This window comes from Leucoraja erinacea, chromosome 10 (genome assembly GCF_028641065.1).
Source record: "Leucoraja erinacea ecotype New England chromosome 10, Leri_hhj_1, whole genome shotgun sequence".
NCBI classification, from domain to species: domain Eukaryota; kingdom Metazoa; phylum Chordata; class Chondrichthyes; order Rajiformes; family Rajidae; genus Leucoraja; species Leucoraja erinaceus.
In genome coordinates this window covers 896025-914738 of record NC_073386.1, presented here as the reverse complement: position 1 = coordinate 914738, position 18714 = coordinate 896025, and the positions used below count along the sequence as shown (strand labels likewise).

General features: G+C 46.5%; 1 protein-coding gene across 2 annotated transcripts; it reads right to left on the bottom strand.

Annotated features, from left to right (window-relative positions):
• Positions 1–1866: 1866 nt before the first annotated feature.
• On the bottom strand, positions 1867–17832 carry LOC129700693 (di-N-acetylchitobiase-like). Of its 2 annotated transcripts, XM_055641278.1 has the most exons (3): positions 17285–17832; positions 13771–13932; positions 1867–2224 (listed from the first exon to the last, which is right to left on the bottom strand). In XM_055641278.1, exons 2-3 carry the CDS (start codon positions 13861–13863, stop codon positions 2039–2041), a joined length of 279 nt encoding a protein of 92 aa, XP_055497253.1. In that variant the 5' UTR covers positions 13864–13932; positions 17285–17832; the 3' UTR covers positions 1867–2038. The 2 variants fall into 2 exon arrangements, with proteins under 2 accessions (XP_055497253.1, XP_055497252.1); XM_055641277.1 differs by lacking the exon at positions 17285–17832 and having other exon boundaries at positions 13771–16080.
• Between the last annotated feature and the right edge of the window lie 882 nt (positions 17833–18714).

The window sequence follows — 18714 nt, the reverse complement described above, 5'->3', positions numbered from 1 at the left end:
AGGTAAAGCAGATCACTTCCAAAAGACGTGGTCTGTATTTATGGAACTATTACAAGTTAAGGTGCAATAATAAGTTAAAATATAAAGGCTACCAGGACCTGGTAATGGGGGGTATAAAATAAATTATTAATCATAACACGGTTGGTATATCCTTTTTTGCGAAGTTTTGTGTTACAATGGAGCGATTGATTTTCCTTTCTTCTTTTTTTTTTCTTTTCTTTCTAGGATCTTATTTATTTTCTTTGCTTCCTTCTCTAATTCCTTCCCTAAGAGGTTCTTTTCTCCCAACACTTTCCTGCACCTTCACGATCCTTGCTTACTTTCCTTACTTCTTTTATTTCTATCTTTTTTAAAGCTCAAAAAATGCAGTGGTACAACATAATGTAATAAGATATATGTGATGTATTAATGTGATTTACTGTACTGCTAATAAAAATAAAATTAAAAAAAAAAAAAAAAAAAAGGCCATGATCATATTGGTATAATTTCTGGAACTGCTTCTGAGCCACGCTCAAATCTGGTCAGTTATCAAGCAACTGAACCACCCTATCACCAACTGTAGCGTGATCCTAATCTCCCATCTATACAAGCAAATGTATACATTTTCTGTAGACGTGGGGTCACTGTATCGTAAAAACATTTATAAAATTCATTACTGAATCCGTCTGGTCCTGGTGTTTTTCCATTCTTAAGTGTGTTTTATTGTGTCTTCTATTTCCTTAGATGTAATTTGTGCTCCCAGTTTCCTTTTGTTCATTCAGTTCTAGTTTTGGAACTGTAGCGTGATCCTAACCTCCCATCTATCTTCTTGGAGACTTTTGAAATATCTTTAATTGGACTTTATCTTGCAGTAATCATTGTACCCTTTATCTTGTGTGTGTATAATGTGAACTGCTTGATTGCTTGATTGTTTATTTATTTATTTATTTTTTATTAGAAGCCGTGTACAAAAGTATAAACTGCGGCATATGACGTAATACATTTATTGTACAGCTTCAATTTAATTTTTAGCTAAGATGAAAAAGAAAAAGAGTAAAAAGCAAGAAAGAGAGAAAGTGCAAGTGTAAGAATAGAACCCCTAGACTACCAAATTGGTGTAGTTGAAGAGTAAGTAAAATAAATGAGAAAAACGTAAAGAAAGAAAAGGACAAAAACAGAAAGAAAAACAAAAAATGATGATATCCATGCTTCATTTCTCTCCCCACCCATCACCCTGTCCATAAATTGGTTTAATTCCAAAATTGTGTTGCACCATACTATCATTGACCTTGATTGTAATCATGTGTGGTCTTTTCACTGACTGGATAGCATGAAACAAAAAGCTTTTCACTGTCCCTCCATACACATGGCAATAATAAACTAAACTAAACTTATATAGAAGATAGACACAAAAAGCTGGAGTAACTCAGCGGGACAGGCAGCATCTCTGGAGAGAAGGAATGGGCGATGAAAGAAACAGGTCATTGCTAACAGGTCGTGGAGCTAAGGGATATGGAGAGAAGGCAGGAAAGGTGTACTGATTGTGGAGACCTAGGACAAAAAGGTCTGTGTAGGAATGGAAAGCAGAATTAAAGTGTCCAGCAAACGGGAGATCAGGTAGCTTCAGGCAGACTGAGCGAAGGTGTTCAGCGAAATGATCGCCCAGTTACGTTTGGTCTCGTCAATGTATAAGAGTCCACATCTGGAACAACGGATACAGTGGATGAGGTCAGAGGAGGTGCAAGTGAATCTTTGCCTAACCTGAAAGGAGGGTCCCTGGACAGAGTCGAGGGAGGAGGTATAGCGACAGGTGTTGCATCTCCTGCAGCTGCTGTGAAGGTTCCTTGGGAGGGAATGGTTTGGGTGGGAAGGGATGAGTTGTATTGTTTTTATTCAGAGGATAATAATTCCTTCTTTAGACAAAGCACTAATCCCCAGATCTGCATGAATATTTTAATTGTGTGTGTGTTCAGTGTTAGCTCACTCAAAGCCAGGTTTAATTGCAAAGTGTAATGGTCACATTGATAACAATGCAATGACTGTAAGCTTGGCGTTTCTCTCAGGGAGGGCAGAGAGCGTTCCACATCTCTTCAGTTTTCATCGCAGCAATGAGATCAGAACTATAATTGGCAAAATCTGCCTTCCAAATGCCAATGCCTCCCAGCTTGAACTTCTTCAAGAAAGTCGTCCTCCACGAAATGCTCTCTGGATCATCGTACCAGACCTCGTGGAATGTCGTACCATTCTATTGTGGAAGCAAAGAGTGGACTTAGCTTGGTTCAGTGCACAAATAATAATAATAATGCATTTTATTTATGGGCGCCTCTCAAGGACACCTTACAATTAAAACAAGCATGACACAGTAGATAATAGGTGCAGAAGTAGGCCATCCGTCCTTTGAACCAGTACCGCCATTCAATGTGATCATGGCTGATCATCCCCAATCAGTGCCCCGTTCCTGCCTTCTCCCAATATCCCGACTCCGCTATTTTTAAGAGCCCTATCTAGACAGGGCTCGAAATTAATGGTTGCCCGGGTGCCATTGACCACTCAAAGCGCCGCCGGGCAACTAAACACCGAGTAATTTTGCCCGGCCTGGCAACCAGATACTGGTTTGTACCGAAGATAGACACAAAAAACTGGAGTAACTCCGCGGGTCAGGCAGCATCTCTGGACAAAAGGAACGCGACATTTTGTGTCGGCGGTGACGGCTGTATTGCGTGGGAAAAATTCTAGGTGAGGAAGGGTCGCAGCGAATGACGGGCGCTGAACTGCGAGCGACAGCGGCTCATCTTCTCCTCCTCCCGCATCCCGCCCGCCCTGATATGGGCCGCTGCTTGCAAACCTGCGCTTTCAATACAAACCCTCCCGCATGCGGAGGCTGAGAGGAGGGAGGGAGGGGGCGGCTTCGGCGTGCGGGCGGGCTTGTATTGTAAGCGCGGGTTTGCAAGCAGCAGCCCCTTATCAGGGCGGGCGGGGTGCGGGAGGAGGAGAAGATGAGCCGCTGTCGCTCGCAGTTCAGCGCCCGTCATTTGCTCCGACACTTCTGAAGCAACTGCACCAAAGATACTATAGCAATGGGATCTTTGAGCTGCAACGCTCAGCCCCGCACCTTGCTGTTGGCTGGTGGAGGTGGTGGCGAGGAGTTCCCAAAGGCCAAAGCAGCAGCGGGGCGATGTTGTCCGAGGAGCGCTGACCCTCCTTCCTCCATACCTCGCCCCCCTTCTCTCTCTCTCTTGTACGCCCCCTCCACCCCCCCTTATCCTGGGACCCCTCCACTGATCCCCATTCCCGCCTCTATTCAGTCCTCACTGACATCCCCTGTGATCCCCCCCCCCCACCCCGCCAATCTATTCATCCTGCGCTGATCACCCTATCCACCTCACATTGATTCTCCTGCCACCCCCCCCACCCCTCACCCCCCCATCCACCCTGCACTGGTTCCCCAATGCACCCTGTACTGATCCCCCATCCATCCTGTACTAATCCACGCATTCATCCCGTACTGACCCACCCTCCATTTACCCTGCACTTTCCCCTCATTCATCCTGTAGTTAATCCCCCATTCATTCTGCACAGACCCTCCGATCCACACTGTACTGACCCCCCCCCCCCCCCCCCCCCCCCATTCATCCTGCGCTGATCTCCCCCCATCCATCCTGTACTGATCCTCCCATTCAAGAAGAATGGGGGGGAACAGTCTGAAGAAGGGTCTCGACCCGAAACATTGCCTATTTTCTTCGCTCCATAGATGCTGCCTCACCCGCTAAGTTTCTCCAACACTTTTGTCTACCCCCATCCATCCCGTACTGAACCCCCCATTCAACATCAGATATCCCCCGTGCTCTCACCTCACAATTTTACCTACTCCAACCAACACGGACTAATTCACCTGCCTCAATCCATCCATTCTGCACCGACTGCCTTCTAACCCCCCTCCCCCGCCATCTATCCACCCCGCACTGATTCACACACACCCCCCTCCCTGACCCTATTGTCCTGGAAATGTCTTCAGAGCGAACATTGACTATTTTTGATAACGGAATGCAATAAAATGTTTAATCCCCAATGTTATTATTTGTTTTAATCCATAAAGATGGATTAATTATATTGTGAACACGTGAAACATTAAAACCGCAGTGTTCGATTGTCACTGCTACACGTTATTACAGAATTCATTTTAACGGCAAATCAATGCTCTTAATATGGAATATCAGTACTGTAGTTATTTAATGAGCAACATTCACAACTATGCGTACGCATATATGTTACCATGGTCCAGGATTTATTGACACAGGTTGATCATACGCTGAATAATTCAACCACATTATTGTTTGGAAGTGGAAAGGACTAATAGAAATTGCATTAATTGCAATGTGTAAAAAGAGTTGAGATACTGCCTTATAATTTTGCTGCATGTCATTGTGGGATATATCATGTCTTGATTGGTGAATGTTTAGTTTGTGACTTTATTTGAAGCAGAAATAATATGTGAATGCTTCATTGAGTAGAATTCCGACTGGTAACTACGCACTTCGTCCGAGCACATTATCGCACGCGTCATGCAAGCCATCTTAAATGACCACCTAAAATGTCATTTGGCAACTAAAAAGCTGCCAAGGTTGCCCGGCTGGCAACAGGGAAAAAATGTTAAGCGAGAGCCCTGCTAGAATTCTCTTACAAGTATCCAGAGAACCTGCCTCCACCGCCCTCTGAGGCAGAGAATTCCACAGACTCATCACTCTCCTCATGTTTCCTCGTCTCCGTTCTAAATGGCTTACTCCTTATTCTTATACTGTGGCCCCTGGTTCTGGACTCCCCCAACATCGGGAACATGTTTCCTGCCTCTAGCGTGTCCAAACCCTTAACAATCTTATATGTTTCAAGGAGATACCCTCTCATCCTTCTAAACTCCAGAGTGTACAAGCCTAGCTGCTCCATTCTCTCAGCATATGACATCCTGGGAATTAACCATGTAAACCTACGCTGCACTCCCCCAATATCAAGAATGTCCTTCCTCAAATTAGGGGATCAAAACTGCACACAATACTCCAGGTGTGGTCACACTAGGGCTCTGTACAACTGCAGAAGGACCTCTTTGCTCCTATATTTGATTCCTCTTGTTATAAAGGCCAACATACCATTCGCTTTCTTCACTGCCTGCTGTACCTGCATGCTTACTTTCATAGACTGATGAACATGGACTCCCAGATCCCGTTGTACTTCCCCTTTTCCAAACTTGACGCCATTTAGATAGTAATCTGCCTTCCTGTTTTTGCTACCAAAGTGGATAACCTCACATTTATCCACATTAATCTTGACTAATCTGTCATTAGTTTGACTAATCTTCTTGAATTTTTTGAAGATGTTACTCGGGAAATTGATGAGGGTAAAGCAGTGGATGTTGTGTATATGGACTTCAGTAAGGCCTTTGACAAGGTTCCTCATGGAAAGTTGGTTAAGAAGGTTCAATGGTTGGGTATTAATGATGGAGTAGCAAGATGGATTCAACAGTGGCTGAATGGGAGATGTCAGAGAGTAACGGTGGATGGTTGTTTGTCAGGTTGGAGGCCAGTGACGAGTGGGGTGCCACAGGGATCAGTGTTGGGTCCACTGTTGTTTGTCATGTACATCAATGATCTGGATGATGGTGTGGTAAATTGGATTAGTAAGTATGCAGATGATACTAAGATAGGTGCGGTTGTGGGTAATGAAGTAGAGTTTCAAAGTCTACAGAGAGATTTATGCCAGTTGGAAGAGTGGGCTGAAAGATGGCAGATGGAGTTTAATACTGATAAGTGTGAGGTGCTACATCTTGGCAGGACAAATCAAAATAGGACGTACATAGTAAATGGTAGGGAATTGAAGAATGTAGGTGAACAGAGGGATCTGGGAATAACTGTGCACAGTTCCCTGAAAGTGGAATCTCATGTAGATAGGGTGGTAAAGAAAGCTTTTGGTGTGCTGGCCTTTATAAATCAGAGCATTGAGTATAGAAGTTGGGATGTAATGTTAAAATTGTACAAGGCATTGGTGAGGCCAATTCTGGAGTATGGTGTACAATTTTGGTCGCCTAATTATAAGAAGGATGTCAACAAAATAGAGAGAGTACAGAGGAGATTTACTAGAATGTTGCCTGGGTTTCAGCAACTAAGTTACAGAGAAAGGTTGAACAAGTTAGGGCTTTATTCTTTGGAGCGCAGAAGGTTAAGGGGGGACTTGATAGAGGTTTTTAAAATGATGAGAGGGATAGACATTGACGTGGAAAAGCTTTTCCCACTGAGAGTAGGGAAGATTCAAACAAGGGGACATGACTTGAGAATTAAGGGGCTGAAGTTTAGGGGTAACATGAGGGGGAACTTCTTTACTCAGAGAGTGGTGGCTGTGTGGAATCAGCTTCCAGTGAAGGTGGTGGAGGCAGGTTCGTTTTTATCATTTAAAAATAAATTGGATAATTATATGGACGGGAAGGGAATGGAAGGTTATGGTCTGAGCGCAGGTATATGGGACTAGGGGAGAATGCATGTTCGGCACGGACTAGAAGGGTCGAGATGGCCTGTTTCTGTGCTGTAATTGTTATATGGTTATATTATATGGTTATTAAACTTCATCTGCCATGCATCTGCGCACTCCCCCAACCTGTCCAAGTCACCCTGCATTCTCATAGCATCACACTGCCACCCACCATTGTGTCATCTGCAAATTTGCAAATGTTACCTTACAATTAAAACAAACATGAAACAAACACACCATATACAGCAACAAAACACAATTCGGAGAATTGACCGAGAAACACTGCTGGATTTCTTTAACAAATTTTCTTTAACAAGATTAACGCAGAGGGTAAGGCAACATCTCAGGAGTACTTAGATAGGCGACATGTAGGAAGGAACTGTTGATGCTGGTTTAAAGTGAAGATAGACAGAAAAAGCTGGAGTAACTCAGTGGGTCTGACAGCATATCTGGAGAAAATGAATAGGTGACATTTGGAGAAGTCTGAAGAAGGGTCTTGTTGCATCCTGCAGTCGGGGAAGGAGCACGGCTTCAGGCGGGGCCTGTCAGGGGCCGGTGGAGAGGGAGCGCTGCCATGAACTACCACTGGCTACTCCTGCCACTGCCTACCCCTGCCCACCCTTGCCGTGGCCGCTCTCCACCGGCTTCAGGCGGGGGCTGGTGGGGTGGGGGACTCCTGCAGCTGGGGACGGGCCACCTTCAGACAGAAGTTGGAGGAAGGCAGGTTGGGGGGGGGGGGGGGAGGGGAGGGGAGAGAACGTCCTGCCAGCAGCGTGTTAGTAAATTCTACTTTGTTTTAATTATTTTTTAGTATGTCCAAATGTTCGTTTTAATGTCTCTCGGTGTTTCTTGTGTGGGAGGTGGTGAGGGAACCGCTTTTGGTCGCTTCCTCCACAGCGAGGCAACTTTTTCCATGTCGCTTTCCTCGCGGACTAACAACAAGGATTGGTGCGGCTTTTCCCAGAGTCAGGCCCGGAGCTTCAGCAACGGGCTCAGTGTGAACTTTTCATCGCAGAGCAGGCGAGCCCTCGCGGGGGGTCGCCAGAAGGGAGTACTCCGATCGCTGGCCTGCGGCAGCCTGGGATCCCTCATTGGGGACCCCGGAGGAGAAGAGCTCCGACAGCTGGCCTGCGTCATCTTCACGCTGTGGTCTACGGTTGGGAAGCACCGATTCTGGACTTACCTTGCCTGTACATCTGGCCGAGGTTTATGGTCCCGACCACGGGGGAAAATGGCTGAACTTTGTGCCTTCCATCAGTGATAAATGCTGTGGTGGATGTTTTGTGGGGGCTATGGGGGGGGGGGGGGGGGGCGGGGGGCGGGAGGAGAGCGTCCTGCAGCCGAGGGAGGGGAATGGTTTCAGGAGGTGGCCAGTGAAAGAGGGGGTTGTTTCTGGACGGCCAGTACAGGTGTTGAGGTCTGAAGGGACTGGTATCCGGAGGGCTAGTACAGACATCGTGGGTGAAGACTTACAGACTGCAGCTGGGGACAGGGATGGCCAGGTGGGGACCGGGGGGGAGCATTCTGTAGCCGGGGGAGGGGGAACGGCTTCAGGCTGGGTCTGGTGGGGAGTATCCTGCAGGTGGGGGAGGGGGGGGGGTGGCTTTAGGCCAGTTTGTGTGGGGGGCGGCAAGCGTCCTGCAGCTGGGGACGGGGACGGCATCAGGCGGGGTGCGCCCTGCAGCCAGGGCAGAGGGGACCGTGGCCGGTGGGGGTGGGGGTGGGGGTGGGGGGGGGTGGGGGTGGGGGGGAGCTGCCGTGGCCTACCCTGCCCCTGCCACTGACCTGGCCGACCACTAGGCCCCTGCCGTGGCGTCGTGCAGCGGGGGGGGACGGCTTCAGGCGGGAGTGTGGGGGAGGGGGCTCTCTGGAGGCCTAATACAGACGCGTGGGCCAAACGGAAGGTGGGGTTGTGGGGGGACGGTTTCAAGCGGGGGCCGGCGGGGAGCATTCTGCAGCCGGGGACTGGGACTGCTTCAGGGGGGACATACTGCAGCCGGGGCAAGGGCGACGGCCTCAGTTGGGAGCTGCTGGTGGAGGAGGGCGTCCTGCAGGCGGGGATAGGGACGTCTTCAGAAGGGGGCTGGGGCTTTCTGGAGGGCTAGTACGTGTTGTGGGCCGAAGGGACTGCATTCCAGAGGGCTAATGCATGTTGTGGGCGAAATGGAATGCAGCTGGGGACAGCGACGGCTTCAGGCGTGGGTCGGTGGGAGGTGGGGTGCTCTGCCGCGGCCTATCGCTGCCACTGCCTACACCTGCTGTTACCGTGGCCTATCGCTGCCACTGCCTACACCTGCTGTTACCGTGGCCTGTCGCTGCCACTGCCACTGCTTCTGCCTACCTCTACCTACATCTGCCGTGGCCTATCACTGCCTGCCGGGGGGGGGCTTCTGGTGGGGGGCAGCAGCGGTTGTCCACGGCAGCAACAGGCCATGGCAGCGGTAGATAGTGGTCTGGAGGCCACGTCACTAAGAGAAAGTTAGATAGAACTCTAGGGGCTAGTGGATTCAAGGGATATGGGGAGAAGGCAGGCACGGGTTATTGATAGGGGACGATCAGACATGATCACAATGAATGGCGGTGCTGGCTCGAAGGGCCGAATGGCAATATACCATGGTAGTGGCAAGCCACGGCAGCAATTTACCACGGCAGCGGCAGGCCATGGCAGCAACTCAGCGACTTCCAACTGAGCGGCTCCCAGCTCAGTGGCTTGTCGTAGTGGTCGCTGCAGATGCAGCCCACCCACATTCTGCTCACTCCGCTCCTTCAGCTTTATTCTCCTCACCGCCGGGCATTGACAGTGGGTGCCAGAAGGGGCGCCGCAGTCCCCGCAAATGACAGGATAGAAGATATTTAAAACGTAATAGGTTTTGTAATACTCCACCGATTGTAACAAAGCTTGGTGCGCTCGCAGCACAAGAGAATGGTGAGTAAGGTGGTGAAAAATCGTAGCACTATCGGGTACCGTTTTTGCGCAAATGTGAAAAAGCTAACTGGAAGAGGACAAAATGAGAGATTTAGTTATGTGCAGTAGATAGATAATTTATATAATATGTATGCATTTAGACATCATTATTTACAATGTTCTATATTCTATTTTTAAAAGTGCAAGAACCACAATGGGGTAGACTGGAGGACCTGGAATACATTGTTAACATATATGAGAGGTCTAGGTTTATTTTATAGCTTTATGATCATTATTGTCACGTGTACTGAGGTGCGGTGAAAAGCTTTGTTTCGTAGGGTGTACAGTTAGATCAGACAATACTATACCTAAATACAACAAAGACAAACTCAAGTACAACAGGCAGAGCAAACGGAAAGATACAGAGTGCAGAAAGTATTGTAGTGCATCAGTTCCAGAGACAAAGTCCAATGTCTGCAATGGGGTAGAGGTGAATTGGACAGTACTCTAGCTTATGGAAGGATCGTTCAGAAACCCGGTAATAGAGGGGAAGTAGCTGTTCCCGAGTCTGGTGGTGCGCAGTTTCAAGCTTCTGTACCTTCTCCTGGAATAGGCAGGGAGAAGAAGGAATGACCAGGGTGGGACAAGTCTTTGATTATATTGGCTGCTTTTCTGAGGCAGTGTGAAGTGTTGATTAGCTTTGTTTATTGTCACGTGTACCGAGGTACAGTGAAAAGCATTTTATTGCGTGCTAACCAGTCAGCGGAAACATAGATAGAAACATAGAAAATAGGTGCAGGAGGAGGCCATTCGGCCCTTCGAGCCAGCACCGCCATTCATTGTGATTATGGCTATCAATAACCCGTGCCTGCCTTCTCCCCATATCCCTTGACTCCACTAGCCCCTAGAACTCTTATCTAATTATCTCAAATCCATCCAGTGACTTGGTCTCCACTGCTCTTGCAGGGAATTCCATAAATTCACAACTCTCTGGGTGAAAAAGTTTTTTCTCACCTCTGTCTAAAATGACCTCCCCTTTATTCTAAGACTGTGGCCCCTGGTTCTGGACTCGCCCAACATTTGGGAACATTTTTCCTGCATCTAGCTTGTCCAGTCCTTTTATAATTTTATATGTTTCTATAAGATACCCCCTCATCCCTTGAAACTCCAGTGAATACAAGCCTAGTCTTTTCAATCTTTCCTCATATTTCAGTCCCGCCATCCCAGGGATCAATCTCGTGAACCTACGCTGCACTGCCTCAATCACAAGGATGTCCTTCCTCAAATTAGGAGACCAAAACTGTACACAATGCTCTAGATGTGGTCTCACCAGAGCCCTATACAACTGCAGATGAACCCCTTTACTCCTATACCGAAATCCATTTGTTTTGAAGGCCAACATGCCATTAGCTTTCTTCACTGCCTGCTGTACATTTAAGCCAACTTTCAGTGACTGGTGTACAAGGACGCCCAGGTCTCGCTGCACCTCCCCCTTACCTAACCTAACCCCATTGAGATAATAATCTGCCCCCTTGTTTTCGCAGCCAAAATGGATAACCTCACATTCATCCTCTTCCCGCCCACTCACTCAACCTGTCCAGGTCAACCTGCAACCTCCTAATATCCTCTTCACAGTTCACACTGCCACCCAGCTTTGTGTCATCCCCAAACTTGCTAGTGTTGCTCCTAATTCCCTCTTCCAAATCATTAATATATATGGTAAACTGTTGCGGCCCCAACATCGAGCCTTGCGGCACTCCACTCGCCACTGCCTGCCATGTTGAAAAGGAACCGTTCACTCCTACTCTTTGCTTCCGGTCTGCCAACCAATTTTCTATCCATGTCAACACCCTACCCCCAATACCATGTGCTATAATTTTAGTCACCAGTCTGCCGTGCGGGACCTTATCAAAGGCTTTCTGAAAGTCTGGATACACTACATCCACTGGCACACCATCATCCATTTTACTTGTCACATCCTCAAACAATTCCAGAAGATTAGTCAAGCGTGATTTCCCTTTCATAAATCCATGTTGACTTGGACTAACTATTTTACTGCTATTCAAATGCCCCATTATTACCTCTTTAGTAATTGACTCCAGCATCTTTCCCACCACCAAAGTCAGGCTAACTGGTCTGTAATTCCCCGTTTTCTCTCTCGCTCCTTTCTTGAAAAGTGGGATAACATTATCTATCCTCCAATCCTCCAAGGGCCTCTAGGGGCGCTACACTGGCAGCAGCCTCTGCCTACAGCCTGTTTGTCCTTTCAATCTTTTTTTAAATTTTCAGTTAGTCCAAAGTCTGTTTTAGTGGGAAACTTTTACTTTTCTATGTGGGGAAGGGGGGCAGGGTAAGGGGGAAACCGTCTCACAGTCTCTTCCTGGCGGGGACGCGACTATTTCTCTGAGTCGCGTCCTCGCCCCCCACCTCGCGGCCTACCAGCTGGATCGGAGCGGCCTTTCCTGCCGGGGACCGGAAACCGGACCAGGGCTGCTACAGCGGCGGCGCAGCGCTGGAGTCACCGCGGAGCGGGCGATGCCTACCTGGGTGGCCGTTTGGAGCTCCGGAGCGTTGGGCCATTGCTCCAACATCGTGGAGCTGAGGTGCGGAGAGCTTCCAACGCAGGCGGCACTGAACAATATCGTGGAGTCCTGGGGCGCCTTGCAGAGGGTCTCCAGCAGCAGTCTCCACCCGGCGTGGCCTATGGACTTTGGAAGCCGCCGACTTCGGTAGGAGGGGGCCGACTCTGTGTCCACGCCGCTGAGGACGTCCCGCAGCCCCGACGTCGGACTTGTATCACCCCGGCGAGCGGTCCTGGACATCGGGCCGCCCGTAGCTGCAACTGCGGAGGGCTTGGGGAGGCCCTGACCACGAGGAACAGTGGAGGAAGAGACTGACTTTGGTGCCTTCCCACACAGTGGGAAACTCTGATTCTGCTGTGTGGGGATGTTTTCTGTCAAACTCTATAGTGTGTTGTGTTCTTTATTTTTATTGTATGGCTGTATGGGAATTTCATTTCACTGTGCCATCTGGCACATGTGACGATTAAATGTTTCTTGTATCTTGTATCTTGAATCTATTGAACATTGGAAAATGATCACCAATGCGTCCACTATTTCTAGAGCCTTGTCCCTGCGGACCCTGGGATGCAGACCATAAGGCCCAGGGGATTTATCATTCTTCAATCCCATTAGCCTACCCAATGCTATTTCTCGACTAAGGAAATTTTATTTCAGTTCCACTGCCCCCTTAGATCCTCTGTCCTCCAGTACGTCTGGGAGATTGTTTGTGTCCTTCTTAGTGAAGACCGATCCGAAGTAGCTATTCAATTCTTCTGCCATTTCCTTGGTGCCCATAATAATTTCATCCGTGTCTGCCTTCAAGGGACCCATATTTGACTTTGCTACTCTTTTTCCCTTAACATGTCTAAAGAAGCATTTACTGTCCTACTGTCCATTCCTCACCAGAAGAGCTGCCCACCTGCCTGTCCTTTCTATAGGATGTATAAACCTGAATATTAAGTTCCCAGACCCGTTCCTCCTGCAGCTACGTCTCGATAATCCCCACAATATCATATCTACAAACCTCTATATCTAAAGAAGCTTTTACTGTCCTTCTTTATATTCCTGGCCAGCTTCCCCTCGTACTTCATCTTTTCATTATGTACTGCCCGTGTTGTTTCCTTCTGTTGTCCTATGAAAGTTTCCCAATCCTCTGGTTTCCAGCTACTCTTTGCTGTGTTATACATCTTCTTTTAGTTTTATTCTATCCCTAACTTCTCTTGTCAGCCACAGTTGTCTCCTACTCCCCTTAAAATCTTTCTTCCTTTTTGGAATGAAATGATCCTGCGTCTTCCAAATTATGCCCAGAAATTCCTGCCATTGCTGTTCCACCGTCATTCCTGCTAGGATCCCTTTCCAGTCTACCTTGGCCAGCTCCCCTCTCATGCCTTCATAATCCCCTTTGTTCAACTGCATCACTGCCACTTCCGACTTAACCTTCTCCTTCTCAAATTGCAGATTAAAACTAATCATGTTATGATCACTACCTCCAAGCGATTCCTTTACCTCGAGTTCTCTTTATCATATCTGGTTCATTGGACAACATGAAATGACAATACATGATTACAATCGAGCTATTTACAGTTTACAGATGCATGATAAGATACAGAAAGGTGTCAATGGTGGGGAGTGTGGTCTATGTGATGGACTGGGCTACATCCGCAATTTTCGGCGATTCTTTGCGGTCTTGGGCAGGTCCGTTCATCAGCTCAATTGGGAAGTGAATTGACTTGTTAAACACGACAATGTTTCCATAATATAAAACATATTTGGATGTACTGACTGTAGCTGTGTATTCTCCAGTGGTCTTACCTTGTAGACAAAAAATGGGGCTTTCAGGTCGTCGTCCCAAATCCTACCGGATATTGACTTGGGCAAAAGTTGCATGATATCGTTGTAGGGCATCCTGGGTGTTTTGACATCACTGCAGGGCGCGCCTTCAAAATCTACCTTTTCTAATTCACATCTACCTGCCTGAAAATGAATGAGAAATTCGAAAGGATGGCACGGTGATGCAGTGGCAGAGTTGCTGCCTCACAGCGCTATACACTGGGTTCGTCCTTTCTATTTATTTATTTATTTTATTTTTTATTAGTTATTTATTTCGGACAGAATAAAAGAATAAAACGCAAATGTGAAACAGCATACAAAAAACAAAACACAAATATTTATAAAGTGTCGCAAACAATATCTATAAATAAATGAAATCATATGTGTCCGAAAAGGAGCAGGAAGAAGCCAAAGCTTATTAATTCCCACCCCTTATTCAACTGCTTGTAATTATCTCATACAAATTTAGCAGCTATATGTACACCATATGTACACCAGCCACTATATGTACGCCAAATTATTTACATTTTGAACACTAATCAAATATTTACAAAGCCATACAAAAAGAAAAAAAGAAAAAGAAAAGAAAAAAGCCGCAGATACTATACAGTATCTTAGTCATATATACAACCCATCACTCTATAATCACCCTTTCCAATACAATCAGTATAACAAATATCACAATCACCTATCCTCATCCCAATATCCTTTTAAACAAGTGTTTTGTACATCTTTTTAAACTGAATTATGCTTGTGCTAAGTTTTATCTCCTGTTCCAGACCATTCCACAAATTCACACCACAGATTGCTATGCACATACTTTTAAGAGTTGTTCTGACATTGAGTTTTTTAAAATTATGTTCCCCTCTCAAATTATACCCACCCTGTCTTTCCATAAACAGTTTTTGTATATTTCTTGGAAATAAATTATTTCTTGCTTTGTACATGATTTGCGCAGTCTTAAATTTAACCAGATCAGTGAACTTCAGTGTATGTGACTTTAAGAATAATAAATTGGTACGTTCAAGATATCCAACGTTATTGATAATTCTTATTGCTCTTTTTTGTAATGTGCATAATGGCTGTAGGTTGGTTTTGTAGGTGTTACCCCATATCGCCACACAGTAACTCAGATATGGCAATATGAGTGTGTTATACAAAGTATGTAATGATTTGTGGTCCAGAATGTGTCTTGATGTTCCCAATATTGCTATAGACTTTGACAATTTTGCTTTGACGTGGTTTATATGTGGTTTCCAGCAGATTTTGTGGTCTAAGATCACACAAAGAAATTTATTTTCATATACTCTTTCTATACTTATGTTATTTATTTTCAATTGTACTTGAGGGTTTATTTTATGTTTTCCAAATAGCATAATCTTTGTTTTGCTTAAATTTAGGGACAATTTGTTGACATCAAACCACTGTTTTAATTTATTCATTTCTGATGTGATGACTTCCAAAAGTCATCACATCCAAAAGACTTTCTACGGGTGCTGTCTGTACGGAGTTTGTACGTTCTCTCTGTCACCGTGAGGGTGATCCGGTTTCTTCCAACATTCCAGCTTGATATATTTGTAAATTGCCCTAGTGTGTGTAGAATAGTGTTGGTGTGCGGTGGATCACCGGTCAGTGGGCCAAAGGGCCTGTTTCCGCGCTGTATCTCTAAACTAAATATAAAAACGTTTGCTTTGGTAATTTAAAAATATGCAGTAAAAGAATGACCGATTGATAGGTAAAGAAGTCAAACACAGGGAAGTGGGACTAGCCCAGATGGGACATGTGGGTCAGCATGGATGAGTTGGACCGAAGGGCCTGTTTCGGTGGTGTATGACTCACGGAGGAACCATTAGCACCCAAGATTCAATTTAAGGTTTCAGAGATTAAGATTGGGCCTGAAGGGTCCACTATCTCCGAGATGTTCTGGCTCACCCCGTCCACCTTCTCTGATGCCCACTCTACTTCTCACACCACCTTCTTGCCCCGCATATCTCTTTTAATCTTTCCCCCCTCACCTTAAAGTTACTGTCTGCCCTCTGGTCTTTGACAACTCCAACCAAAGAGAAAGATTCTGACTGAATGCACTGTCACATTTACTGCTCACAATATTGTCTCTACTACTCTGGTGAAGCCACAGGTAGATTGGATAACTACGTAGTTGGGGTGTCCCTTACATTAACACTACCCCTCCCGTTAAGCTTCAGTCACCTTAGTTTTAGTTTTTATAGAGATACAGTGAGAAACAGACCATTAGGCCCATTGAATCCGTGCTGACCAGTGATCACCCGTAGTTCCATCCAACACAATAGGGACAATTTACAGAAGCCAATTAACCTGCAAACCTGTACGCATTTGTAATGTGGGAGCAAACCAGAGCACCCGGAGGAAGCTCACATGATCACTGAAAGAACGTACGAACTCTGTACAGACAGCACCCGTAGTCGGGATCGAAGGAAGGCAGCAACTCTACCTCTGTGACACCATGCCAAATTGTTAATTTAAATCTCCACCTCAGCCCAGTTCCCATCTCTATCTTTGTCCTCTTACCTTCTTCAAGATGAACTAGCGGCTGGCACCTCATCTGCTGATGCCTTGAGACAGTGGCACTACCTGCTGCACCATTATGCTACCCGCAGTATAATACTAATATAAAACGAATATTTCAAATCCTAATTTAAAAAGTTATTGAAATAATCTTGAATAAATCCAACCAAAGTTTCATATAATGAGAAGAAGCTGAGTGTAAAAAGATGAGGTGTGGCACGTTGGCCCAGCGGTAGAGTTGCTGCCTCACTGCGCCAGAGACCCGGGTTCGATCCTGACTACGGGTGCTGTCTGTACGGAGTTTATATGCCCTCCCTATGACCACATGGTTTTCCTCCAGGTGCTCCGGTTTCCTCCCACACTTCAAAGTCATGCAGGTTTGTAGGTTAATTGGCTTCTGTAAATTGTCCCTAGTGTGTAGGATAGAACTACGGGTGATCATTGGTCACCGTGGACTTGGTGGCCAAAGGGCCTGTTTTCTCGCTGTTTCTCTAAACTAAACTGAAACAATGATATGTCTTGTTTCTTATTTAGTGTTAAAGATTCATTTCTCCAGGACACTGCAGTGAGGCAAGTTTAATCTAAAGGATAAAGGTAATCTAAACAGTCATAAAGCCATTGTCACATAGCATGGAAACAGATCCTTCGGCCCAACTTGTCCCGATCTATTCTCCTGTCCTGGCCTGCATAACCTCTCCCTAGTTTAGTTTTGGTTTAGTTTATTGTCACGTGTACAGTGGTTCAGTGAAAGGCTTTTGTTGCGTGCTAACCAGTCAGCAGAAAGACCATACATGATTACAATCGAGCCATTTACAGTGTATAGATAAATGATAAGTGAATAACATTTAGTGGAAGGTAAAGCTAGTAAAGTCAAAGATTGCATAGGCCCTATTGCACAGGCCCTCGAGTCCTGGCACCGTTCTGGTAAATCTAGTCAAGGGCAACATCTTACCTCAATAAAGCGTTTGCAAGTATAATCATAACCGAACCATGGGACGGTCAATATTATCTTCCTGAAATGAAGGCCCTTTTTGATGTAACTGAAGATTCCTGAAAGGGACAGAAAATAATGACAGCATTAATATTTAAACTGGGCAAGTGAAGCGTATTATCAATTGGTGTTTTATCAAGATGCCAGTGCCATCTTCTTCACTGTCACGTGCTGGTGCAGCAGGGCGAAGGCCACAGACGCCACAGAAAGCTCATCAGGAAGGATGGCTGCTTCCTGGGGGTGGAGTTGGATTCACTGGAGATGATCTTGGAGGGGAGGATGCACCTCAAACTGCGGAGCATCCTGGACAATACAGCTCACCCCCTCCATGACACACTGGTCAACCTAAGGAGCGCCTTCAGCTACAGTGTAGGAAAGAACTGCAGATGCTGGTTTAAATTGAATGTAGACACAAAATGTGGGATAGGCAGCAACTCTGGAGCGAAGGAATGGGCGACGTTTCAGGTCGAGACCCTTCTTCAGACTGATGTCAGGGGAGTGGGCAGTACAGAGATAACATGTAGTCGGAGACAGTAAGACTGGTGGGAGGACTGGGAAGGTGGAGTGGAAGGGAGGGGGGTGGAGAGGGAAGGCAAGGGCTACTTGGAATTAGAGGTCCATGTTCATATCGCTGGGGTGTAAGCTACCCAAGCGGAATATGAGGTCCTCACCTGGACCAGTGGATACAGTCGAAGAGGTTGGAGGACGTGCGTGAACCTCTGCCTCACCTGAAAAAACAGGTGGGGTCCTTGGACAGAGTCGAGGGGGAAGGTAAAGGGCCAGGTGTTGCATTTCCTGCGTTTGCAAGGGGAAAGTACCTGGTGAGGGGGTGATTTGGGTGGGAAGGGATGAGTTGACCAGGGAGTTGTGGAGGGAACAGTCTCCGCGGAAAGTGGAAAGGGGTGGAGGTGAGTAGATGTGGCTAGTTGTGGGATCCCGTTGGAGGTGGTGTAAATGTCGGAGGATTATGTGCTATATGCGACTGCTGATGGGGTGGAAGATGATGACAAGAGGGACCCTGTCCTTGTTATGAATGGGCGAAGGGGGAGCAAGAGCGGAGCTGTGGATATGAAGGAGACCATTGTGAGCGCCTCAACTATAATGGAAGAGGAGAACCCCCATTTCCTTTAGAATGAGGACATCTCCGATGACCTTGAATGGAAAACCTTCCTTGGTACAGATACGGCGTAGACGGAGGTCAACAGACTGGTTCCACCAAGATGCAGCGCAGATCGCCACAGGAGAATACGAATGTGGGATACCATAGAGCTCGTGTGAAGGGCTGATCGATGGTCGGCGTGGACTCGGTGGTGATGGTGGGGGGGAAGTTGTTTACTTAAAATTTGCACCCCAATGTTCCATATATAATTATCTCTGTTAGATGGGGCATC

Coding starts and splice junctions, on each gene's coding strand:
- LOC129700693 (XM_055641278.1), bottom strand. CDS start 13,863: ATGCCCTACAACGATATCATGCAACTTTTGCCCAAGTCAATATCCGGT. Junction 2,225..13,770: donor CCCCATTTTTTGTCTACAAG/GTAAGACCACTG, acceptor CTTCCACAATAG/AATGGTACGACATTCCACGA.